Below are 26626 nucleotides of genomic sequence, written 5' to 3' on the forward strand. Positions count from 1 at the left end.
GATCAGGCTTGTGAAAACAGGAGTGGGACAGAGCTCCACTGACTCAGCTGTGCTGCTCTCCAGAGCTGGCTGCTGAGAAGAGGGGCCTCAGGGAAAAGGGGATTTCAGAGATGGGACAGGAAGGTTTTGAGCAGCCTGTGTCCTCGCAAGTGGAAGGACAGCATGCTGCTGACACTGTGATACCCGTCCTGGGCTCCTTTTCCTGCTGCAGGAATGCTTTCTGCTGCAGACGTGTCCATAACAGGGGAAATCCAAGGACCTGTGTGCTCAGCAGCAGCAATCACCAGGGAAACATTTGCAGTGACTTTGCTTCAGTCCATCTTCATACACTCCATCAGAGCTGCCTCACTGCTCTTCCCTGACCTTTTGTGCTCCAGAAAGACTCTGTAGCCAGTAAATCAGAGCTGAGGTGGTCTTGCCACAAGACAGCTCCTATGCCAACAGGCTGGAAGTCACTGCTATGCTGTATTGACTTTATAGGTAGCAGTTTGTCTATAGCTTTTATCCTCTGAACAACCAAAGGAAACAACACCTTCCCAAAACCTCACAGCATCACGTGTGATTTATAGAGAAGAATATTGCTGTGAACAGCAAACTGTCAAATCTCAAACAGATCAAAGAAGTGAAATGAGGAATGAACAGACTGAGTTCTTCAGGCCATGTTGATTCCAAAGGAATTTTTTTCTTCCTTCTGTCATAAGAATTTATATGCTTGTGAGAATCTGATCTGGTGGGAAGAGCCTTCCTCCTTTGTCTACATCAAAGTCCACACATGTTCTGAAATTGCTATAAGTCATTTTTTGCATTTTAATCTTTGGCCATATGTATGAAAATAATCAGCCTGCCTTAAGGGACAGGGCAGGAAGCAGCCTTTATTGCATTTCCACAGGAGTCCAAATGGTGGCAAACCAATGGGATGGAGGAAGTGGATTGTTTTAGTTAGAGGTACAATTAACCTGTGTACAGGGAGTTACATGTCAGACTGATTTAGCACTTATTGATTATGGGTCAAGTACAGCTGGAGTGAAATCAGAATATAATGGGAAATTACAGCTTTGGCAAACAGGAAAATGATTTCAGTATTTTTGAGAACAACATCTATGGCACAGTTTCTCCTCCAGATTGCATCCCCTCAGCTTGTGAAGGCCAGATGAGCAGAGGACAGCACTGCTGTCACACAAGGGTCACAAACAAGAACGTGCCCTTGGTGGGGATGGTGCTGATGGGGCCAGAGTGCTCCTCAGGGAGCCCGGGGCTGATTTCAGCTGGGAACAGCAGGTTTGTGGCACAGTGGCAGGAGAATTCTGCAAAAATTCCAGAGGGATGAAAGACTGTGATGGAGAATGGGGAAATAAAATGAGAGCAAGGCCAGGATCATAGGGAATGGGGCTGTTGCGTACTGGTACTGGCAGTGGCTACCTCTGCACTGGGTGCATTAGCCACAAGGTAGCAGAGCATGGCTGGCTGTAGGGGACTGGCACATGCTGGCAGGGAGGGAAGCAGTTACTTTTCTGAACACAGGAGGAGTTGCCAAGAGGCAGAAGAAGATGGAGACACAGTCACAGGTTGTTTTCCTGGATGCCCAACAGCAAGAGCCAATCCTTGTGGGATACAGAGCTAGGGAATGAACCAAGCTTGCACCCAAGCGTTTGCCAGCAGAATGGAGCATCTTGCCAGGGGCACGAGAGAAAACCCAAAATGCAGTGTGGAAAGGGGGTAAGGGGAGCTCAGTCTCATGCTGCAGGATCTTGAGGCTTTAACTCTTCTGCCTGGTAGTAGATCCTTCCCTACCCCCACCAGGCTGATATAGACAACACTCACCCCGAATAGCCAGACACATGCTAAACACCTTCCCAAAATGCTGATCTGCAAGAAACTCCCAAAAAAGCTTTCCATAGGCATTTGAAAAAGAAAAACCAGGAGTTTATCTTGATCTCTTAATCCACCAGGTTTCTTTTCTCTCTGCTTTCTCTACCTCGACAAGCTTGGTAATTATAATTTATAGCACCTGCTCACTTTGAAATACCTTGGACTCTTTCTGCCTGGCAGAGGAACAGACACAGTGCCCATCTGCTTTAGGTAAGTGCTCACAAACCACAAAGTCGTTAATTAGACTGACACACGACTCTTCCAGAATGCACATGGTATGTTGTTACTGCTCCTACAAACCACCGGCAGCCAGACACTCTGCCAGGGGATCACAACTGGATCTGAGCATTATGTAAGGCCTTGGCAGCCCTTGCAGGGCTCAGAGCATTGCCATCAGGTGTGCGTGTTCTTTCTAATCCTCCCCACGGCCTTCCCAACATGCTTCCCAGATAAATCAACCCTGCTGGGAAGCAGCTCCCTCATACTTGTTAGAAGGCTCGGTCTCCAGAGCTTGGACTTTTCTTTTGAAATCCAAATTCCTCTTTGTATTCATCTAGAGAAAGCTGCCAAGGTCTCCTTCCTGACAGCTGGGGCTGCAGACAGTGATGTCTCCACATCCTGTAGCTGACAGGGAGCAGGGCAGGTCTGGGTCTGGTCTGGGCATGGCTGCAGCTTTGGAGGAGCTGGTGAGGGGTTTTGTAAGCACAGGGGTGTCTGATGTGCATGGGGCTCTCTGGGTGCATTTGACACTTGCCCCCTCAGGCTGGCTGACATCCATGGGCACAATGGCCCATGGACACCTCTGGCTGGGGAAAGCCAAACCCTTTCAGGAGAGCTGCTACAGATACTAAACCTGATTTTACACAGCATTGATAATGCTTTAACTTTAAGTGATAAAGCTTAAAGTGAAAAAAAGTACCTTTATATAGACAGTTTATAACATTTTTCTCCTAGGGTAAAAAATATATACAATAGTGAAACAATGTAACACAAAGTAGTAAATAAGTACCAAGTCAAAGATAGCTTATTTAAAGTAGAAAAAGAGAAAGAAATTGTAAGAATATAAAAAGGTAAAAGACTTTAGAAAGTGCAGAAAAGCCCCAAAAAGTAGACATAAAGATGAGAAAAGCTAAGAAGTTTCTAAACCTTCTCATAAGAAAGCTAGGAAGTTAAGAACCAAGTAAATACATTTATATTTATCATAAAGAACAAGAAAGAACAAGAACTTATTGGTAGCTCAAGATGTGAAAGGTCCTAGATATATACTTTACAAAGATAGAAAAAATTTCCATCTTAAATAATTAATTATTGTGTATTGTTTAAAGTTCATAGAAATCCTTTTGTTAATGTTAAGCCCACGTAAGTCCTTTTCTTATTAGTTAAAGTATAATGACTTTACACATTTTCCTTTATGCTATTAATTCAAAGAATATGTAGAAAAAAGCTTTGCATGAGCTACCATCTTGTCTCTGATCTCTGTTTGCATAGATGTTGTTATTTTCCTGTGTCTCTTGCTTTTTGCTTGTATGATACAAACAGATAATAAATCCTAAGTCTACAACAGTCAAGGTCCCATCTCGTTTGTGAAACACAAACCATTCCAGCAAACCTGATGACCAATGGTGGGTGATTCCCAGTGGTCCAGCCTGAGCAGCCAAGCTTTGGTCAGCACATGGCGTGATGGACAAAGGGCATCCTAGCCCTACAAATGCCCTTTTGGCACAGAGTTATGTTGGATGGATGGAAACCTCCTCCTGGCTGCCTGGTATTCACAGCACCTGTGTGAGAGTGTGCAGGAGGAAGCCCTCTTACTGGGTGTGAAATGTGACCTGCCAGAACTCAGAGCTGCATCTTCCTTGCTTAGGAAGGATATGGGGGGATCACAGAGGGCAATGGGAATATCCAAGAGAAGGAATCCAAAGGGGAACACTTTGACTCTCCCATCTCACTGAAACTTGCCTGACCATTTTTTTTTCTGGCTTGCTCTCTGTCCACTGAAGGTTCTTCAGTAATTTGTGCTCCCAGGGAGCCAGTGTGCCTCATCTAGAGTAGTTAGTGTTCTGCCAGTGCTGGTTCCGCAGCTTGTCTTTTGTGGGGGACACCACACCTGCCATGAAAAATTCTGCACACCTGAAGTCCATGGGTTGGCAGCTTTGAGAAAGCTCCTTACCTGCAGACAGGTCTTCATCAGAAGGCAAGAAGAGGGGGAGGCCCACAGAAGCAGAGCAGAGTAAGTGTGGTCTTTGTGATATCTGTGTTTCTCCTTTTTTATCTGGTCTTTTAGAGACAGATGTGAGCAGGACCCAGGTACAGAGAGCTCCTGCTCTTGGTACAGAGGGCAAGCTGGAGCCCTGTGTTCCAACTGCCACAAAGGCAGAGGTGAAAGGCTCGGGGGGTGTGTGTGCAATGCAAGAGGGCCCCAGGCTTTCCTGGGGTCAAGGCACTCTGGAGCAGAGAGTTCATGCTCTGATCATTCTGGACAGGGCACTCCTACTCCAACATGCATCAGCACCTGATAAAAATGAGGAATGGCTTTCCTTCTGCCCTCTGAGTGACAGCATTTATTGAAGTTTCTTCCTGCCTGGCCTCCCTCTCCTCGAGCACTTACCTAAAGCTGATCTCCTGCTGTCAGGGGCTCCCAGACTCCCTGCAGACTTCCAGCTGGTTCCTTATCTCAGGGCATGCACCCTGCAGAGCCTGCAGGAGCTGCCTGCACTGCCCAGCAAGCAGAGCGGCTTCAGGACAGGTCTGGATACTCCTCCTGCCTGGGAGCCAGGCTTGGACTGCAGCAGTGCCACAAAGGGACCCTGCAGTTCAATTCCAAGTGCCACCAAAGCTTGGGTGAGGTGTCCTGTCTCATCCTCTCTAAATGCCCAGAAGCCAAGACAGCTGCCACATTTGGAGACAACTGGAGTTCATTGACACAGTTTTTTGCTACATTTCAAATCTAACTTAGTGCTGTGCAGGCAGTGAATGCCAGCCTCTCTCTGTCCCACAGTGGCTAGAACATCCCTTTCTGTCCCATTTGTCTTGTCACCTTGTCTCTTGAACTGATTGGCAAGTTTTTCTGCTAGAACTTAGCTGAAAACAATTGTTCTCAGTCTCCACTTAGTTTTGCTGCTTCTGTTGTAATCCTGAGAAAAGACTTGGTCATTGAGAACTCTGCCTTTCCTCTGCTGGGTCAGTTTGTCCCTAAGGGATACACATTTTCCCTTCAAATCCTGCCTGAATCCCAGAATGACAAACATAGACACCAAATGTAAACACCTGAAAGAGCAAGAAAATAACCAACACACAATCCCTTTCTGTCTGGTACTGCTTCCATCCCACTCCTGTTGGCTCCCATTTTCATCCCTTTCCCAGCTGTCCTGCTTGCTTAGGATGTGTAGCCAACATGCAAACAGAGAGTTAATATTTCACCAAGTGCTGCACAAGTCTGGTAACTCATGGACTGTCATGATGTGCCATAAAGCCACTTCCCCTTCTGAATGGAAAAAAGGAGTCTCTGAGCAGCACAAATACACTGGGACTCAGAGGGCCTGACTTGTAATTCGTGCTGTGGGTGACCTATAGCTGTTCCAGGCTGGCAATTTGTTTGGCAATAGATACACAGGAGTCTCATAAACTCATGGAAAATGACTCAGATATTTGAAAAAAAGGGGGGAAAAAATCACTCTAGTGCAGCCCTGCATGGAGTCTCTTGGTCTGAGGTGAGTAGCCACATTTGGAGAAGCCACGGCAGTAGAAACCAAGCAGATGATCTCAGCCCTGTATTCCCCTTCAGACACAGTGCTGTCCATGCTGTGCCACTCCTGATGGGTGGAGAGCATCTCTGAACATGAGCTAGAAGGACTCTGCAAGCACTGGCTGCTCCCACTGGGGAGCAGCACAGGGTGAGACCCAGGACGCTCTCCGGGTCATGCTTGCCCCACTGTGAGGCACAGCAGTGGCAGCACCTTGTAACACACTGTGTGTGCTCAGAAGTGTTCCCATCCACCCCGAGCAGGGCTGTGCCTTGCAGCCACGCTGGGCTGTGTCACCAGAAGTGGTTCTTGGGACTTCACCCACCCCAAGGGTCTCTGCTGTGCAGCTTCTGTGGGAAGAGGAGACAGCTGCTCTCTACAGCTGCCTGAAAGGAGGTTATAGTGAGGTGGGGTCAGGCTCTTTTCCATCTCTCAGGTGGTAGGACAAGAGGAAATGGCCCTAAGCTCCTCCAGGAGAGATTCAGATTAGACATTAGAAATTATTTTTTCATTGAAAAAGTGGCCTGACATTGGGATAAGTTGCCCAGGAAGGTGGTGGAGTCATTGTCCCTGGAGGTGTTCAAGAGGTGTCTGGATGTGGCACTCAGGGATGTGGTGTAGGGGTCAATGTGGTGGCGCTGGGTTGATGGTTGGATTAGGTGACCTTGAGGGTCTCCTCCAACCTTCAGGATTCTGTGATTATATGAAAGTGCAAATCATCATCTTTGTCTGCACATGCCCTCCACACTTTAGAGAAGTCAGGCTCGAGGCAGAAGAACAGTTTGGTGTGGTCCTACTGCGAGGCAGAGCTGGCTTGTGCCTGTTCCCCTGGAGAATAACCATCCTGTGGAATACCCATCCTGGAGAACAGCTCCCTCCTGCCCTCTCCGTGCTGAGGGCAGGTTTCACTGCAGCCTGGGGGTGATCTGTGCTCAGGATCCTTCTGAGAAGCACTTTTGGCCCCTCCTTTAACCACCCCAGACAGGGAAGAGTTCTCCATTGCATGGAACTGAAACTTTTGCTTTCAGAAGAGAATGCCCCCCAGCTGGTTGAAGAGTTGGGCCAGCCTCAGGGGCACACATGCAGCAGTGACAGCTGGGGATGTGACTGATCTCCTGTGGCTTCACCCTGAACTCTTGTAAGCACAGACAGAACGGGATGGGTGAGCTGGGTTCACTGATGTGAGACCTACACAAGTTACTCATGTTCTGCTGCTTGCTTTTTGTTACAGAAATCTTCTCCTGGTGCTCTTCATCCTCCTGGCACAGGCTGCCCAGAGAAGCTGTGGCTGCCCTCTCCCTGGAATTGTTCAAGGCCAGGTTGGCAAAGGGCCTGGAGCAATGTGGCCTCGTGGAAAGTGCCCATGGCAGGGGGCTGGAATGAGATAAGCTTTAAGGTCCCAACAGATCTGCTACAGGGGACTGTGCTGTTCACAATACACATCTCTATGGTTTTATATGCTCTGCCAGTTCTCAAATGGGCCTCCCCAAAAGGGTGTTAATCAGTCATCTCTGTAAATCTGACAGGACAAGAGGAAATGGCTTCAGGCTGTGCTGGAGGAAGTTCAGGTTGGACATCAGGAAGAGTTTCTTCACTGAGAGGGTTTTTAGGCACTGGAAGTGACTTCCCAGAGAGGTGGTGGAGTCCCCATCCCTGGAGGTGTCCAAGGAATGTCTGGATGTGGCACTCAAGCTCTGGGCTGGTGACAAGGTGGGGATTGGGCACAACTTGGACTCAATGATCTTGGAGGTCTTTTCCAACAGTAATGATTCCATGATTCTGTGTTCTGATTCTAAAGAAGCCCTGGGCACTCTGTGACCATGAGAACGTGTATTGAGGCTCACTTGGATGGAGGGGCACTTTAGACTCCATCCCATGTAAAATTTATTTTCCCAGCAGGAGTTTTCCTTTGAACTTACTTGCTCCCACTGTGCTGGTGGCTGGTGAATATGCTGTGGGCCTGGCTGGGGCAGTTGGGAGCATTGGATGGAGCAGTTCTGCAGGCCAGAAGGTGATGGTGCCTTTCCCATCCTGAACTCAGGTCTTGTCAGGCCTAACAGTTTGTTTGTTTTTTTTTTTTCAAGGCAGAGGGAGGAGTGGGAGATCACAGTCGCAGTCCCTCCTGTGCCCAGTCTGGCTCTGGGACAGGATTCAAAAATAATGAGGGGCTGGGAAAGGATCCTGAGCGTCAGGAAGAGCTGGGGAAGGCACAGAAGATGTGGCTCTGTTACAGGGAAACGAGGTCAGGTATCTCTAAAAATGGATGGTGAGACAAGGAGGAGCAAAGGAGCCCAGAGGGACCTGGCATGGGTGCTTGTGCACTGCAGGGTGAGGGGCTGAGGGAAGCTCTGGGAGGGCAGTAACAGCCCAGACAGGCTGGTGCACAGGAATAAGGCTGCTCAGGAAAGCAGGAGGCCCCTGCTTAGTCACCTTGGATGCTGAGTGGGAACCAACCAGCTTGGGCAGCATGTTCTGGGGGCAAGGAGGACACAGCTGGCTGCAGCTCTTGAAAGCAGTCCTGCTGTGACAGGCATTAGGCACGTCCGAGCCAGACCTGCCCAGATACTCAGCCCTCTGATTTTATTCCAAGCCTAGTCTCCCTCAGGTTGTCTAAAGCAGCTTATTTCTTCCAAAAATTTGTTTTTACTTTTCAGTTTCTACAGGAAGAGCACTGGATCCCAGCTGGACCTAGCTCCTGACCCAACTTTGGAGACACCTGGGAGAACCACCCTGGGTGGGGTGGCCTTGAAGTGCACTAGGAGCAGGTACCTCTGTGCTAATTCACACAAGGGATCCTCCCACACTGCCCCTTAAACGACCCCCACAGTGCTGCAAGTATCTTCTTGGGGTGTTTTGCATTTCTCACATGCCCTGTAGTATTTTGGCAGGGGCTGAGGAGATGGAGCATGTGCACTAGCCCAGATTGCCACCCACCAGTGGCGAATGCCCCAGGACTGCCAGAGCTGCAGTGGTGGCTGTGTCAGCAGCAGAACCTTCAGAAGCCAAGGCTGGCTCTCTGCAGCCGTGGGCTCTGGTGGCACTGCCTGTCACACACTTGCAAGGCATAGGAGAGACAGGCTGAGGGGGGAAGGGCTGTTCCTGGGGCAGTGACCTTCTGCTGCAGCCCTGGTGGCTGAGAATTTTAGACTTTGTGTGTTGAAAGGCACAGACCCTCAGGAGAACCCTGCATTTGACCTGAGGCCATGGAGAAGGCTTCCAAAATGGAATGATAGAACTGGGATTGTGGGTGTGAAGTTTGATTAGAGGTGTATAATATCACAGGGTGGAAAACTTAGAGACTAAGGTTTTGGAATATAGTAATATATATAAAGCAAGATGGAGGTTTTAGGGCAGAGGCTGGTCCTTCTTCACCTTCTTCTCCATGGGTTTGAGTGGTGTTGTGTAATTGGACAGAAAAGTCTACATTGTGGGACATGAGGGATTAGTTACTGGGTTGAAAGTGAAAATAATTTAGGTGTCATTTCTTAACTGGAGAGTTTTAAAGACCCTGTAGTGATAGATACGGGACCATTTTTGTAGCTTGTTAGTGAAATACTGCAGAACTCACTGCTAGTGAGACTGTAATATAGATAAGAAAAAAATAAACATCTGAGTCTGGACATGAAATACGTTCTTGAGCACTTTCAATCCCGACCCTGACAGAGGCAGAAAAGAAGTCAAGAACCAGCACACCTTCCATGCCATGCTTCTCTTGAAAGAGAAGTCACTTGGAAAACAACCTGATCTCAAAATCCCTGGAGTGGGGGTCTTGACTCTGGCACTGGTGGTGATGTCAACACAATTTAATAATAACCACAACCATGTGCCAATGATGTTTCAACAACAAATGTTTCAAATCTCTTCTGGCAGAAAGAACATTCATATCCTGCACAGCCAACACCCCCACTGCAAATTAATATTTAAATTAATATTTACAGAAACTCCTACTGGGTACTGGGAGGGCCACACATGAAGAACTGTGCCCAGTTTTGGGGTGCCCAGTGTAAGGAGGATGAAGAGGAATGAGACAGGTCCAGTGGAGGGCTAGTGGCTGAGTCAGGGTCCCAGGGCATTTGCCCCATGACTAGAGATGGAAGGAGCACGGTTGGTTTCACTTAGCAGAGAAGAGGCTGAGAGGAGACTTGCCAGGGACCTGCAACCAAAGATGATGGAGCCAAGCCCTTCAGGGTGGTTCCAGGTGATCAAACAAGGAGTAATGGCCACAAATTGCCTTCCAGGAGTTTTAGGCTGGATTTGAGAAAAAGTTTCTTCCCCAGGAAGAACAGCCCCAGGCTACCAGCGAGAGGGGAATCTTTGTGCTTGGATAGACAAAGCTGCAACTTCCCCCCTGAGTATTTGGGATAGCCCTGCTGCAAGCAGGAGACTCCCAGAAACTGCTCCCAGCTAACATTTCTATGATAAAAGGGCTGTGTAAGACTAGGACTGAAGTTAAGGATTAAGGGATAAGGTCAGATTTTCAGCAGTTCAGCCCAACTCAGAACGCTCTTACAAGCTTCAGCTGTGCTCCCTGCACCAAACACACCCTAAATTCACTGGCTCTCCCAGGGTCTGGTCTCAACTGTGCCCATGCTCAGCAAAACAGCAGAATTCCAAAGTGGTGTGATTTTTAGGGAACACAGGAGCACAGACCTGCTGTGGGTATAGCTCCTTTACAGGGAAAGCACAATCACAGCCTCAGCTGAATCGTTAAAGTCTTTAAAGCAGTTCTACCCTGTGACAATTATTCTCCATTTGGGTAAAACAGCCCAACTTGCACTTTGGCAGCCCAGAGTGTCCTCTGTGCTTGCTGGCAGGTCCTTTTCCCACTGTGGTCCACAGTGCAGAGGACAGAGACTCTTTGGGTGGATATTTTCCAATGTTCCTTGAAACATGCATTGCCTCTGGTGGCCTTTTCATCACAATGCACACATGGGGAGCTGTAATTTCAACATCCTCTACCAAGACAGTGTTTCTTCCTTGAAAACTGCCCTCCCCTCCCTTCCACTGTAAGTGACAGTAATCTTTGAATAAATTGGAAAAGAAAAGGAAGAAGGAACAGAACATCCTTGACAAAGGAACTAATGACTCAAATGCTGGGAAGCCTGGGGTCCCCAAGGGACTGTGCAGCTAGCAGCATTGATTTTTAATGACTTACAGAGATTGGAGATTTGGAAGATCTCTCAGTGCCTCTGCAGGGATGCGGCTCAGCTGATTGTTCTGCAACATCCTATAATTAGAAAAAAGAAAACTTTGTTAAAAACCCAACAACGACAGCCTGACACGAAATGGAGGATGTTGCTGCTTGTTTCTGAAGTTGTTCTGGGCTCTTGCTGGAAAGCACCACATTGGCCAGCCAGGGCTCTTAAGCAAGCTTAAGGTGGCTGGCAGGTGAGCTGCAGCCCAGTCTGGCCCAGGAGGTGCAGCAGAAGGGCCAAGGGGTGATTCTGGTGCTGCAGTGGGAGGATGTTAGCACAAAGGGGCCTCTGCCCTGCAGATGTGCATGTTACCCCAGACTGACACCAGGGCTCTGGGCCAGGCTGTCCCACATTTATCCTGGAGTCAGGCATCCTTTGCCCGTGTGTGCCAGTGGTTCCCTCCAGAGGGATGGAAACCAGCCCTGGGCAGCTTTCCTACCCCACTGTGGGCAGCTGCAGGAACAGAGGGTGAGGAGCTGCTCACAGCTCTTTGCTCAGGGACCCCGCAGCCTCGGCACAGCTGGCAGCAGGAACTGGAACTGCTGTGGGAAAAACCAAATCAGAGACTCCAGAGAGAGCAGGTGCCTGTTGGGCTGAACAGGCAGGACCCAGGAGGAGCCCTCAGAGATGGAAGTGAGTGCAGGGCATGAGAAGGGCCGTGGCCATGGAGACCCCTACACAGGTGATGGGAAAGGAGGAGACAAAGGTGACAGTGCACCCAGGCGTGGGTGTCTGAAGAGCTCTAGGGATGGAGGCAGAGCGAGAACCACACCCCAAGCTCTGTTTCAGACCTGGTCAGACACAATCCTTTCTCACTGACCTACTGGAGCACCACACATCTGAGTTTATTGCTGTCATCATCTCAGCATCTTTGCAAAGGCTGTTTTTGGCTCTTGACATGCCTCTGTCCTGAACCTACTTGTTCCTTCCAGAACTGGGACATCACTGGCACATGCTCCCCTGGAAAACAGACACATCCCAGCAAGGTAGCTGGGCCAGGGGAAGTGCCTAAAAAAGGAAGGTTTTACATATCTGAAGTTACTCTTTACAAAAACCTTAGAGTGATTGGAGATGGCATGAAAAAGGAAATGGTGCTTCGGGTCCTACCATAATTCACTGCCAGTGTCAAAGGAGCAGGGCACGGCCTCAGTGGTGAGGAGCAGCCCAAAGAGCACAGACCTAGGCAAGAACCTCCCCATTGCAGTGACTGCAGCCTTACTGCCAAGGATTCAGAGGTCTGACATGGAAGGGAAGTTGGAAAGAGACAACCTTTAAAAATGAAAAGCTATAGCTTTAATTCTTTGACTTCTGGAAGAAAATGGGAACTTACCAATAATTTATTTGTATGAACACAGAAGAAGGGCAAGGAAATGAGGAACTGTCAGTGGTAGCTAGTAAAAATGAGTTGTGCCAAATTTTTTCTATACAGGGTAAAAGACCGTAAGAGTGGAGAAGAAAGAATAGACACCAGCTACCATGACTTTAACTTTCCTTTAGTAAAATGTTACATTTTGACATTCAGTGCAGGGGAGAAGATGTGTTTGGTACAAAAGGGCAGCAGAGAGGCCACACTTAATAAATGGTTCCCTTCCAAATGAAGAACGTGATTAAGGATTGACAACATCTCACCTGGCATTTCTGCCAACAACTTGCACATATGAGGAGGGGTGTGGAGAGAAGTTGGTGTGGAAGAGCAGTTGGGAAATGCAGAATTCCACAGGGAAACGAAGGGAATGGCTCCACAGATGAACAGGGCTAAAAGGCTGCACAGGTACAGCTGAGCATCGGCTTACAGCTCTGCCTGGGCTAGTGGGGATCACAGGAGAGACAGGGCAGGGCAGAAGTGCTCTAGGGAGAGAACAGAGACCCTGGGGGTGACTGCAGGGGGTGTGAGGAGCTGCATGACACCAGCTGTGATGCTGCTGCTCCTCTTGATGCTGGACAAGCTTTGGCCAGGCCACTCTGTCCCACCTGGGACCTGCCCTGCAGGACACGAGGCAGCAGCAGAGCAGCCAGGTGACAACAGGCAGAAGGGTGAGGAAATGCCAAATCCTCACCCGTGGGGAACCTAGAATAGAAATTGCAGGGCTGCCAGAAGAGTGGGATTGATGTGGCTCCCCTACCCATGTCCTCCTCCTGCAGCTCCTGTGCACAGCTGGTCCCTGGGCAGCACAGGGGGCCCTGGGGGTCCCGGCGCTCACAAGGGCCACTCCAAGCCTCTGGCACTCTGACAATCACAGCTGCCTGCCCCCTCAGCTCCTCTGTTGTACCCCACTCACAGCACCCTGCCCCTCTCATCTCTTCCCCTGCCCGGGGATCTTCTCCCCTCCTGCTGGCCATGCTCACGGGGCAGGGGCAGGGAGCACCCAGCACCAGGAGCTGCCTCGCTGCTGCACCCAGAGCCCATTCCCATGGGCTGCGAGGCTGCTGGCACCCCTCTGAGATGGGTGTCACCCACACAGCACGTGTGGCTGGTGGCAATGAGCCCTGGATCTCCACAATCGTGGGCTGTGCTGCTCCTTCTGTGCTGTGCAAGGGCCCTGGAAGCCCCAGTGATGGATGCCGTGGGTGTTCTCTGCAGCCCACTGGGATGGAAAACCTCATCCAGGTGGGCAACTGTGCCACAGGGACCAGCACAACCTCTGGGGCTCCTGCTCCTGCACGGGGATTTGTTTCTGCAGCCAAGGTGTGCTGGGGAGATAAAACCCTGGGTCCTGCAGCCCAGTGAGAAGGACTGGGGGTCTGGTGATGAACAGTGAGTCAACTGAGGCCACTTAACCTGGAGGAGAGGGGAATGAGGATGGACACAAACCTTCAAGGCCAGGCTGCTGCCATAAGTAAGGAAATACATAATCTCCACACATGGAGACAAGGAACAGCAGGTTCTGGAGTAGGTGGTGACAGGGATATTGAGGACGTTGTGTTTATAGACGTGGGTGCTGTGGCACAGGCTGGCTGAGGTTTGACAAGGGACAGGCGTGGCTGTGGTTGGGAATGGCTCTCCTGCTCCTGCATAGGGATTTGTTTCTGCAGCCAAGGTGTGCTGGGGAGATAAAACCCTGGGTCTTGCAGCCCAGTGAAGTGGAATAATAATTTACGTCTGTTAAAAATCAAGGAGATGCAGAGCTGAACACAGAGACATACAGAGTGGGGCTTCAGAAAGTTCTTTCAGGGTTTTGGTGGGACAAATTTTGAATCTCAGTGGCTCTCTGAAATCTGAGCCTGGTGTTTAGTGTTGATCACTGGAAGTATCCGAAGTCAGCACTAAAGCACTAAAGCAAAGCCCATTGTCACACTTCTGCTGAATTCTGCTGCCTGCCATTTATTACAAGTCCCTTCTCAAAACAGTAAAACAGACTGAGAGACTTTCCAGACCACCATCAGCATGGGCTGGTTCCAAAATGAAGGCATTTTGGTGCAGACAAACAATATTTAAGGAAGATGCTTCAGAGGCCTCGGAAACCACTGGAGTGGTGGACAATGCTGTTTTTCACAGCAGCAGGGCAGCTAGAGTAGTTTTCAGATGCTGGGACTGGGACAACAACCAGTGCTTCTTCACATTGCACATAATGAATCCAATAACTCATCATCAGAGCATGACACAGAGAAACCAAAAACCAATACCAAACAGAGTTTGATAATATTCTAGGGACAGGGCCACCCTGGTATTAAACAAGAAATTCTTCATTCAGCCTCAAGCTCAGGAAAGCTCCAGCTTTTCTTACAGGGAGCTCAGGTTTTAGCAGGACATGCTGTGTTTACCCCTGGATGTCCCAGGATGGCTTCTCTCGCAGTCTGGTATTAAGGACAGCTCCCATCAGGCCCTGCTCACTGCACTCAATCCTTACACTTCTCATTAAACCACCCTTGCATATTATCTTTTTTTTTTTTCATAAACAACATAAAATACGATTTTGGGAAGAGCTCAAATAATTGTACCAAAACCTGGTGGATGATCCTACACACCTGCAGGATCACACCTCCTCTCTGTGGCACCTGGTTCCTGGGGCTGCTCCATACCAGGGTGCCTGGGCAGTGCTATAACAGGAGGATGGCAAAAGGGTTCAGAGGACAGCAGGGCATCTGAAAAGCTGGACAGGGCTACCAGGTCCCTCTCTGTCTAAGTCATGGCATTTTGCCCTTTGGGGTGCTGCTCTTGCAGAAGAAGGGGGAAGACAATGCTGCAGCTCACTGAGGAGAGCACCTGCAGCAGAAGGCCTGGGCTCCAGGCCATCTCCAAGGATGGCAAATATATTCTGCTTCAAGAGGTCACTGCACGATTTATGTCATCAACATTGAAAAGAGGGAACAACTCTGCAAACCTGACTCATGCTCCTAAGCCTGGGGCAGACACTGTCCCCTCCCTACGTTCCTGCTGCCCCCAGGGCAGGAAGCTGCTTTCCAGGCTGTGAGCAGGGATGGTGAGCAGGGATCTGCTGCACCCCGGGCCTGCTGCAGGGTGACTGACTGAGGCACAGCCAGTCTGTGAGGCTGGACCTCAGTCCACAAAATCACAGCAACCCTGAGATCCCAGATCACACTGGCCTCAGCCTTTGTCTGTCAGCATCTCTCTATTCCTGCCTCTCTGTCAGCTCCTGCCTTCCAACAAAATCCCTGGATTTCATTGGCTTTCCTACAGCAAGGTGCTGCTTCACAGCAGCTTGGAGACAGTCTTAGTCAGAGCTCAAATTCTTGTGCCATGGAGCGATCCTGGTCTAGTTGATGTGATTTCTCAGTTGCTGAGTCTAATTTTCTTAGAATTAATTCAGGGTGGTGAGGCCCTGGCACAGGGTGCCCAGAGAAGCTGTGGCTGCCCCATCCCTGGAAGTGTCCAAGGCCAGGTTTGGGGTTTGGAGCACCCTGGGCTAGTGGCAGGTGTCCCTGCCCATGGCAGGGGGTGGAACGGGATGGTCTTTAAACTTGTTTCAAATCCAAACCATTTTGTCATTCTATGACCTTGCTGGTTGATGAGCCAACTTCTGGACAAGCTGAGGACACTGATGAACATGACAAGGAAAGACTGCTCAGACCAGCAATGACTCAAGCCCAGGTGTGGATGGAGCACTGTCACCTTGCTTGGCACTCTTCAGGTGGTACCAGGGCTTGCAGACAATGGCAGACACAGACACTCCACCTGCTACCCACAGCAGGCTGGCTGGAACCAGAATAAATCACATCTCCTCAGAGGTTGGGTTTCATTTTCAGAAGTAGGAGGATTGTTTGTTGGCAGGGACCACGCCTGAACGACCAGAAAAATGTTGGGATCGGGTCCCATCACACCAGGATCCTTGCACAAGAGAGTCTCAGCAGACACACAGCCCTCAGAGGTACAGGCCTGTGCATGATAAAATGTCCCCATCCTGGGAGGCTGAAGTGACTCAGCCAGCACAGTCAAAGGGCTGTTATTGCTGGAGGCAGCTGTGCCTGGAGCCCATGTATGGGGATTAAAGACATTCCAACCTCTGCACGTTCCTTTTCCCTCCCAATGGGAGCGTCTCTTGGATGTGGCACACCATTCCCTTTGTCTCAAAGCCATTTCTGTACTGCACAAGCTCAGGGCTGGTCAGGAGGTAGGGTCTGTCTAGGGGTTTCTGAAGTGTCCCAAGCCACCTCCAAACCTGCCATCCTGGAGCAACGTGGCTTTTTTTGTGACATTTCTTGATGCGTGTTCACACGCCAGGCGAGTCAGCACCTGTCCTGGGCCACAGGAGGTTCTGTGGTCACTGCTCAGGAGGAAAAGAGGAGGGGACGGTGAGGTGGCCATTGGGCAGGGCCCACCCAGGGCGTGTGGCATGCGCTGAGCAAGGCCACTCCTGTCAGGCTCTGTCCAGCCTGCCTGTTGATGGAGATGAACCATGGGCAGGGCTGGGCAGTGTGTGCTGGGAGGGGGTTCAGGCAGGGCTGAGTCCACACCCCAGGCTGTGCAGGGCATTGCAGGGCATTGCAGGGCAGAGCTGGGCAGAGCTGGGCAGTGCTGGGCTGTGCTGGGCAGTGCAGTGCTCACACCCTGGGCAGTACAGGGCAGAGCTGGGCAGTGCAGGGTAGTGCTGGGCAGTGCTGGGCAGTGCTGGGCAGTGCAGTTCTCACACCCCAGGCTGTGGGCAGCACGGGGTCTGCACACTCACACAGGCTGGTTGGGGCTTGCTGAGGAATGGAGTGGCAGGGTGGGCCTGCTGCGGGTGTAGGGTCTGCAGCCAAGAGGATGCACCCAGGCATTTTGCCCTCCACATTCTGGGGTGAGGTTGTGGTTGTACTTGGAGTCTTTCCCTGTGGAGTTTGGTGTGGGATTCCTTCTTGGCTGGAAAGGCCTGCCATTGCTGCAGCATGTTCAGCCAGGAGTCAGAGGGAGGGCACTCCTGGCTGTGCAGGGCAGTGTTTGGTGAGGGATACCTGTGCAAGGGTGGGATGCATGGGAAGCTGTGGCAGCACAAGTCAACCTCATGGCCAGCTGGGATGGGACCTTCCTGGCTGATGGAGCTCCAGTCAGGACACTTGGAGGTGAGAAGCATCCAGGCAGCTCATGAGGAGGTCTGGAAGAATGGAAAAGTTTCCAGTTTTCCAGATACTCTCATTAAGCAGCATATTCTGCCACCCTGGGAAGCTCCAAGGCTGGGAGAGCATGGATGAAGGGGTTAATTTTGCAAGGGAAGGAGCTTGCAGAGGGGTCAAAAGAGCCTGTGGAGTGGCTTCCAATGATCCTGGCAATGAAGCTTGCACTGAGGAGCATCAGCTCTGTGGAGAGGATGTGGGTGCACCGTGCTGCAGAGCAGCCCCCAGGAGAGGTGCACTCCCAAAGTCTCTGCACAGGGATGGAACTGCCAGTGGAGAAAACCCCTGAGCACCAGCTACTGCTGCTGAGCATCCACCCTGTCAGTCTGCCCTCGTCTGAGGGGGGCTGAGGGGGCCACATCTCCCCTTGCCCTTGGCTGGCTCCAGGCTCCTTGCACGAAGATCTCAGCATATCCCAGCAGATCTGTGGCACGATGTTTTGTTGTAGTGGGGCAGCTTGGCTCTTCCCCTGCTCCCTTCCAAGTCTCCACACACCTGCTTCCCTGGGTGTACCCCTGCATGGTTTCTGCACAGGCCTATCTTCATGGCCACTTTCCAGGTGGTTTTTGTGCAGTGAAGCAGCCAGAGGAGGCAGAGCCAAGAATCTGGTCCAGGTTCCAGTACCTCTGGGATTCACTCCGAGGGCAGGGAGAGACCATCTGCACAGGCGGGTTGGTGGAGGAATTCCCAGGGTGTTTCCCATCCTTTTTTAAACATAAACTGATTCTCTGGAAAGACTGGGAAAGCACCAGGCCCCTTGACAGCCCAAGAAGCATGTGAGAGTTTACTTGTGTGCATGATTGGAATTAGCCCTAGGGCTCTAGCACACTAAAATTAAACTAGGAAAATTGTTTCCATCCCCAGATATCAGCCTGCCTCCTCAGGGGACCCCCCTGTCACTAGAGGTAAGATCTTTGACCCTGCTGTGAGGCAGCTCCTGAATACCCCAGGTTTCAGCTGGTCATGGTTGGAGCAGCCATTCCCAACCACAGCCACGCCTGTCCCTTGTCAAACCTCAGCCAGCCTGTGCCACAGCACCCACGTCTATAAACACAACGTCCTCAATATCCCTGTCACCACCTACTCCAGAACCTGCTGTTCCTTGTCTCCATGTGTGGAGATTATGTATTTCCTTACTTATGGCAGCAGCCTGGCCTTGAAGGTTTGTGTCCATCCTCATTCCCCTCTCCTCCAGGTTAAGTGGCCTCAGTTGACTCACTGTTCATCACCAGACCCCCAGTCCTTCTCACTGGGCTGCAGGACCCAGGGTTTTATCTCCCCAGCACACCTTGGCTGCAGAAACAAATCCCCGTGCAGGAGCAGGAGCCCCAGAGGTTGTGCTGGTCCCTGTGGCACAGTTGCCCACCTGGATGAGGTTTTCCATCCCAGTGGGCTGCAGAGAACACCCACGGCATCCATCACTGGGGCTTCCAGGGCCCTTGCACAGCACAGAAGGAGCAGCACAGCCCACGATTGTGGAGATCCAGGGCTCATTGCCACCAGCCACACGTGCTGTGTGGGTGACACCCATCTCAGAGGGGTGCCAGCAGCCTCGCAGCCCATGGGAATGGGCTCTGGGTGCAGCAGCGAGGCAGCTCCTGGTGCTGGGTGCTCCCTGCCCCTGCCCCGTGAGCATGGCCAGCAGGAGGGGAGAAGATCCCCGGGCAGGGGAAGAGATGAGAGGGGCAGGGTGCTGTGAGTGGGGTACAACAGAGGAGCTGAGGGGGCAGGCAGCTGTGATTGTCAGAGTGCCAGAGGCTTGGAGTGGCCCTTGTGAGCGCCGGGACCCCCGGGGCCCCCTGTGCTGCCCAGGGACCAGCTGTGCACAGGAGCTGCAGGAGGAGGACACGGGTGGGGGAGCCACATCAATCCCACTCTTCTGGCAGCCCTGCAATTTCTATTCTAGGTTCCCCACGGGTGAGGATTTGGCATTTCCTCACCCTTCTGCCTGTTGTCACCTGGCTGCTCTGCTGCTGCCTCGTGTCCTGCAGGATAGGTCCCAGGTAGGACAGAGTGGCCTGGCCAAAGCTTGTCCAGCATCAAGAGGAGCAGCAGCATCACAGCTGGTGTCTCAGTGCAGGTGGGTCCCAGCCCAGCAGCCCTTTGCTGGCCAACACCTTCAGGGAAGTTCAGTGTAAAGCCCGAAGGGAGATTTGCCCTCTCTAAGTCCTGCCTTGATTTTCAACAGAGCCAGAATTGTTAATTATAATCTCAATGTTTTGCCTCTGCCTAAAGTGAGGAGACAGGACTTTCCTCCGTGCTCCTGTCTTTTACTACCTGACATCCCAGCATCTCTCTGATATTTCCTGTCTCATGGGGTCTTCAGATTCTCATCTCCAGATACCCTTTGGAGAGGGGAATATCTGTGTGCTTTTGGTGGAGATTAAATTTCACTATTTGTATGCTTTTGGTGGAGATTGAAGTGCAAAGAAAAGCACATGACTGCAGGAATGGTTACACTGGCCCTAAGGGAGCACAGATTTGGTCTGGTTGGGGAGCAGTGCAGTGAGCACCTCATATCCCATGACATGCTGTCCTCTCCCAGTGCACAGGAGATGGACAGGACATGGACATAACTGCAGCCCACAGGACATGGACATAACTGGGGCCAGTCTGGTGCTCCCAGTTCCCTGGCACATGTCTGTGGACTGCAGAAGGCAGCAGTTTACACCAATGTACCCTTACCTCTGTAACACCCACAGTGTCCATAACAACAGCATCCTATAAATCACTGCACGTCCCCAGCAGCCCCAAACTCCTCCCAGTCTTTTAGATTGAAATTTATATTTGCAGTCTCAGAGTTCTAGGGTACAGTTTGATCTTGGAGCCAGCTCAGCAGTGGATTCTGGCCCTCAGCAGGCTTGGATGGGGTACAGAGAAGTGCTGCAAAGGGAAGAGGGAACTGAGCTGTGGCTGGGGAAGAGGGTGAAGGTTTTTGGTCACTCTCAGGGCACAAGGAGCAGGGTGACCCATCCCCATGGTTTCTCTCCAGACTCTGCTCTCCAAAGCTTGCCACAACCAGACAGAAGGAATACACTTGTTCCCTCTGGCTCCTGGAGAGATGGAGCAGATCCTGCTGAGCTGTTGCAGAGCCACCAGCCCCAGCCAGGTCACTGCTGCAGTGATCTGAGGGACCTTACTCACAACCTGAAGGAAATACAGAGTGGCCTTCACCTGCCTTCTTCAGTACCTTGTGGTTTTCCTCAGTCTTCTTTTAGTAGAGAAATGAGTGAGAGTCCCCACCCTTGCCAAGAGCCCTTCCAATGTGATTAAGCTCAGTGCTCCTAAGATGTGTCCTGGCAACATTTCTAGACCTGTTCCAGCAATTCCCAGAGACCAGTCCATCTCCATCGTGTCCCTCACTGATGCCCTTACAGTGACAGAGGAACAGGAGGGGGTCAATGACTGCTGTTCCTGGAGGGTGCAGGGATCTGCCACTGCATTCCCCCAAAGACCTCACTCCAGGGAAGCCCACTGAAACACTGCAGAAAGTGATCAGAGCATCTCCTGTAGTGAGAGCACATGGCAGCGCAACATTCCACTGCAGACAGGCCAGGAGAACCATCAGAGTCTTTGGAAAGTGAAATGCCCCCAGTGACATGGGGTCTGCTTTTAGGAAGCAGGAACTTTGTTAAATAAGAGCTTCATGGGTGGACCAGTCACTGTGAGCATCCACCCTCCTCCCCCCGTGGCTGGGCTAGTGCTCTGCACACTCCCATGGGAAAGGTTTGGGGTCAGGTAAGCGCCAGAGAACAACAGGATCGTTTAGACTGGACAAGCCCTTGAGATCATTGAGTCCCATTGTTAACCCAGCACTGCCAGCTCCACCATTGAACCAAGCCCCTACGCAGGCACATGGTTTAGCTCCAGGCAGGGCTGCAGCCAGAGGGACACGAGAGCCCAGATGCCACCCTGCAGCATGAGGACACCAACCTGGGCTCTCACAAGACAGCCTGGAGCAAGCTTCCCAATGCAACCGTTCCCAGATGGAAATGCCCTGATCCTTCACGCCTCTGGTCACTGGTGAGCGTGGCCGTGGCAGAGAGCCCTGTCCTGGGTGGGAGGGCAGAGCTCAGCCTCCCTCCCCACTGAGCTGCGGGCCCGGAAGGGAGGCATTGCTCCAGTAACACTGCATTTGTCCTTACCCAGGCCTGACACAAATAGAATTGATCAAAAGCACCTTGAAAAGCTCCCGTCCCCAGAGTAGAAGGCTCCTCTTGTTGAAATTGGGTGGGAGAGCTGCGGTTTTTCCTCAGTTCCTTTGATTTGTTGCCTAATGCAGGGGATGGATAAATCTCTAAGCCCTGAGATTTAGGGCAGGATTCATACTTTACATCTTCAGAAGACGTAGTAAACAGCCTTATACTCTCTAATCCTGGGAGCAGGTTTGTACCTGCTCTCTCTGCATAAACTGGACCAGCTACAACAATTTCACATTGTGGCTGAGTTCAAAACATCCCCTTGGGGATGAAATGTTTATTGCAGAAGATTTTTAAGATGGTTCCTTAGGGAGAAAGGGACTCCCACCTCAACACCCTGCACAGACCCTGAGGACTGTCACATGGACACCAGAAGCAGAGTGATTCCACAGGCACTGTGGCCCATGTGAGGTGTGAGTGAAGGTGCCACAGCAGAGACAGCTCAGCTGAGTGTGGCTTCCAAGGTTTCCAGAGGAGCTTTGTGTCTCAGACCTTCTCCCCTGGCCAGCAGGGGTGGGTGGCCTGCCTGCAATGACCTTTATTGCTGGGTCCAGCTGCCTCCATCGGCCATGGGGCAGGCTGGGATCCCTGAGTTCATCCTGTCCAAGGATCCCACCTTTCCCAGGTCACTCCAGAGCCTTGCAGAGGCCTCCTGGGCCATGAGGGGGTTTGTGGCGAGGATAACTGAGCTGGACAGAGCACAGGCCCTTTCCCCAGCACCTGCCAGAATGCAGTACCTGGACCTTCCAACCCAGCCCCGACACAGCAACGGAGCAGAGGGGGCCAGTTTGGGGTCTGGACTCCACATCTGGGGGACACCACTTGAGGGGGGTTTGGTGAGTTTTATGCAAAATGTGAACCTCTGCAGAGTCTCCCAGGGCACATTGTCACACCGTGCCCTGGGCGGACCTGCTCAGTCTGTGGGGTGGGACACAGCTCCCCAGTCATCACAGGGCATGTTTGCCAGGCTGGGTTTAACATCTCACCCCACACCTTGAAGTTTCCATCCCCCTGGGACGGCTGCAAATTCCTGCTCATGGCCAGTGCCAGGGGCTGCGGAGAGGCAGGGACAGGGATTGCTCTGCAGAGAGGAGCAAGTTACTTACAGAATCTTCAGGCTGTAGAGGCCAGAGAAAGCTTCCCCTGGGATCCTGGAGATCTGGTTTCCAGAGAGGCGTCTGCAGTGAAAAGAAGAGCCAGTCAGTCATGTGTCAACATCCCTGTGATGACAGTCCCCTGTCTGCAGGGGCTTAACAACTGGTCCATCCTGCCACTGTCCCCTGCAGAGGAGGCTGCAGCACCTGCAAGCTGAGCCACCATCCTGAGCTCAGGCAGCCTCTGCAATCATCCCCTCGCCCAGCCCGAGGAACAGGCAAAGAACATCACAGCTCCTGCCAGACCTGAACCCAGCATTTTCAGCACCCAGAGATGGCTTTGAGCCATTTCCTGGATAGACACAGAGGTCCCCAGCACAGAAATCACAGCACAGGTAGGGACCAGCCTGCAGAGCCTGCTTTGTGCCAGGCCTTGGCAGAGAGAGTGGAGCAGGGGAGAGCTGCTTCTGCTCATGGGAGGACTATCCCTAAAGCCTGGCTGATGAATGAGGACCAAGGGATGGGAGAGGAAGATGAAGCAAAGGGCAGTATCACAATGGAAAATGGGACATATCTGGGACATAGAGCAAAGAGCAGGGGAGAACATTCAGAACTTACTGAAAGAATTTATTGAAAGAAACCTGTGGGATTTGCCATTGTACCAGCATCACCTGATCTTAGAACTCAAAATTTAACAAAGCCCAGAGCAGGCTGGGGAATTAAAAAGCATTTGCACTTTTCACTCACATTAGAAGCTGCATCACTGTTATCATTAGGACTGTGGTGGGGGCATGGGGTTGAGCCAGGACTGAAGTCCAGGACTCCTGAATCTAGGCTTGACCTAGAGAAGAGGTGACTTTTCTCTTTCTCCTCCTGTTTCACCCATGAGGACAAACATGGATGAAGTCCCAGCACCCATCAGCAGGAAATCATAAAGACAGGTTCAACATCCTGATTAAGACCCTAAATTGCTAACAAAATTGGGCAAGAAACTTGTCTGCTTGACTTGGAGTGGAATATTGCATCTCCAAAACAGAGACAGTGAATGTAATTTGTGACCAGGCTCATCTTCACTCTCACAGAAAATCAAAACCAGGCCCACGAGGTTGGGCACAGATGCTGGAGAAGGTATTCTTTAAACTTTGACAAAGCTTGTTTCTTTTTAGGCATTTTGTTGGGGAAGGAGACAGGTGTGGAGGCTGAGCAGTGCAATCCTGGCTGGAAGCAGAGTGCAGGGGAACCAGGGCTCTGCAGAGGTCACAGAGGGGACCAAGGTGTTTTGGGCAGCCACGCTCACCTGTGGCAGAGCCAGCGTGTGTGGGTGCCTCTCCCCTCGGGAATCTGGAGAAAATCGTTCCCATAATTAGGCCTCTGACAGCATAAACAGCACAGGGTCGTCTCTTCAGTGTGCCTGAGCAGGTTGCAACCTGCCTGCTGCAGCACATGATCTGCCTGGCAGGCTGGGCTATTTGTCACTTAGGGGCTGTGATTTGGGGTAATTGCTCCTTTTGATTGCTGATTTCCACATGGGAGGGAGTGTTGTCCGGGAGGCTGGAGTGCTTGCCTGGAGGGGAGGTGTTCCTGCACGGCATCCTCAGCCTGCTCCCTGCATCCTCCTACCTGGCTCTGCCTGTCCTCACCTCCCCGCAGCTCCGGGCTGCCGGCAGCTCACACCTACTCCGGGCTAAATGTGCCTTTTCTGGCAGCTCCGTGCCTCTCTGTTCACTTTCCTGGGTGTGTTTGAGTGTTTGCCAGGTCCCTAAATGGATCTGGGATCTCCAGGATTAGCAGGAGAGGAATGTGAAGCTTAAATGGAGCCCAAGCTGGGGCTGCTGGCCTCAGCAGGGTGGTGGGGAGCCCCGGATGCTGGTGGGACACATGCAGAGCCAGCTTGTGGCATCTCAGCACTGTGGGTAACACAGAACATAAGTGGGAGATAACTCTGTGGTAGATGCCCTGGTTTCACTGGGTCCTGTCTCAGGTGAATCTGGAGGCCCAAACATCCCCCAGATAAGGCCCCATGCCTCGCTGTTGCTGCAAATGTTTCTGTCCTTGGCCATGTTGCACCAAACTGTGCCTTGTCACTGGCTCACCTCTGGGCTCTGGCTCTTCTCTCCACACCTTTACCTCCTCCCTGCCACTGAGGCAGCCCAGCTCCATCCCCCAGGGTGAGGGGTCCATGCCAAGCCAAGAACAGGCACAAAGGGAAGCCCCAACCACAACCTCTTCTCTGAACTCTCCTCCCAAGGCAGCTGACAGTGCCATTGAGGTCCAAGATGGGCTCTGCCCACTTCTGTGCAGGGACTGCAAGGTGGGACATGTCTGTGTTTGTGCACACAGGCTGAGTTTTCACTTTCCTAGAGGGCTGCTTGGCTGGGGCGTGCACACAGGGTCTGGAGGTGTGGGGTTTGGAGGTCTGCTAGACCTCCCAGGACAGGTGCTGCACGATGCTGGGGGTGGTAGCCAGGTGTTCCAGGCAGAGGAGCACGGCTGTGCCACCTGTCTGAGAGCAGATCAGGAATGGGTGAGCCTTTTGGGGTGTCCTGTCAAGGGTGACCACTGGAAACATGTCATAGAGACTCAGAACAGTTTGAGTTGGAAGGGACCTTAAAGCTCATCTCATTCCACCCCCTGCCATGGACAGGGACACCTTTCACCAGACCAGGTTGCTCCAAGCCCCATCTAGCCTGGACTCAGACACTACCAGGCATCCAAGGGCAGCCACAGCTGCTCTGGGCACCCTGTGCCAGGGCCTCCCCACCCTCACAGGGAACAATTCCTTCCCAATATCCCATCTCACCCTGCCCTCTGGCAGTGGGAAGCCATTCCCCCTTGTTCTGTCCCTCCAGGCCCTTGTCCAAAGTCTTGGCACTTGGAGCCCCTTTAGGTCCTGGAAGGGGCTCTGAGGTCTCCCTGGAGCCTTTTCTTCTCCAGGTGAACACCCCCAGCTCTCCCAGCCTGGCTCCAGAGCAGAGGGGCTCCAGTTCTTGGAGCATCTTCCTGACCATCCTTTGCTTTCATGCCATTAACTCCTGTCCCAGTTCATGTAAGAGACCCAAGTCATAAAAGTCTTCCTGTGTGTGACCCTTCCTCTGTCCATGGTCACTTGGCAGTCTTCCAAGTGCTTGGTTCCCTCTGTCCCTCTCATTCAAACCCTCCAGAAATTCCCTTGCTTGGCAGACAGGCATGCATTGAATATATCTGCAAAATAGAGATTCCACAGGAAATGCAGAGAAATGGTTCTTTCCTCTCCATTTAAAATGGAACAATAACATTTGAAGTGATGCTGCCAGTGTGACATCCCCTGAGACAGCTCTAATTTACTCCTTCTGTGGAGGAGGTTTGGGCAAATAACCCCACCGAGAAGGACAAAAAGGCACTGCCTTTGCCCTAAGCACAGGGAACAGGAGCTATTCTTGCAGGGCTGAAATTCTGGTCCTCAGCTCTGCTCAGGGCTGAGCTCTGCTCAGGGCTCTTTTTAGGACAGACTTGATTCAGTGCTATGTCCTGCTCTCCTGAAGTTTACTCTGTGACATAGGGTTGGGAGAAAGAGAAAGCTCTGGATTTAAAGTGGTTGCTAGAAGAAGGAGAGAAGGGGCAGGTAGAAGGGGAGGGTGACAGCTGGATATGGCTGGCTTGCTTCAGAAAGCTCGTGGTGGATTTTAGATTCTGCCACCCCCCCCCCTCCCCGCCCCTTCCACCACTCCCATGATTTCTGGGAACATTCCTCCAGGCTTTGATCTGCATTCCCAATACACTCCAAGTTGGAACAAACTCATGGTTTACTACTGTATGGTTGCTGCTATTCAGTTACCACAGGCTCAACCCTCCTGTATCCTGGGCTTCTTGGTCATGCTACAACTTCCATGGCACGCCCGAAGGCTGTGCTGGGCAAGATCGCTCATGTCAGGTGCTCAGGTAGCTCGGTGATGCTCTTATCACTCACATTAGGAGGCAGGAACATTGCCCATTGGCAG

At 51.6% G+C, this 26626-nt stretch overlaps 1 protein-coding gene across 1 annotated transcript in view; it reads right to left on the reverse strand.

Moving 5' to 3' along the window:
• Window positions 1–26626, reverse strand: part of LGR6 (leucine rich repeat containing G protein-coupled receptor 6) — a 155373-nt gene that overhangs the window by 65058 nt on the left and 63689 nt on the right. The window contains exons 3-4 of the mRNA XM_053963709.1: window positions 22662–22733; window positions 10768–10839 (exon numbers count right to left, since the gene is read on the reverse strand). Coding sequence (XP_053819684.1) covers window positions 10768–10839; window positions 22662–22733 — 144 coding nt within the window. The remainder of the gene's footprint in view (window positions 1–10767; window positions 10840–22661; window positions 22734–26626) is intronic.

Source organism: Vidua chalybeata, chromosome 24 (assembly GCF_026979565.1).
Source record: "Vidua chalybeata isolate OUT-0048 chromosome 24, bVidCha1 merged haplotype, whole genome shotgun sequence".
Lineage (NCBI taxonomy): Eukaryota > Metazoa > Chordata > Aves > Passeriformes > Viduidae > Vidua > Vidua chalybeata.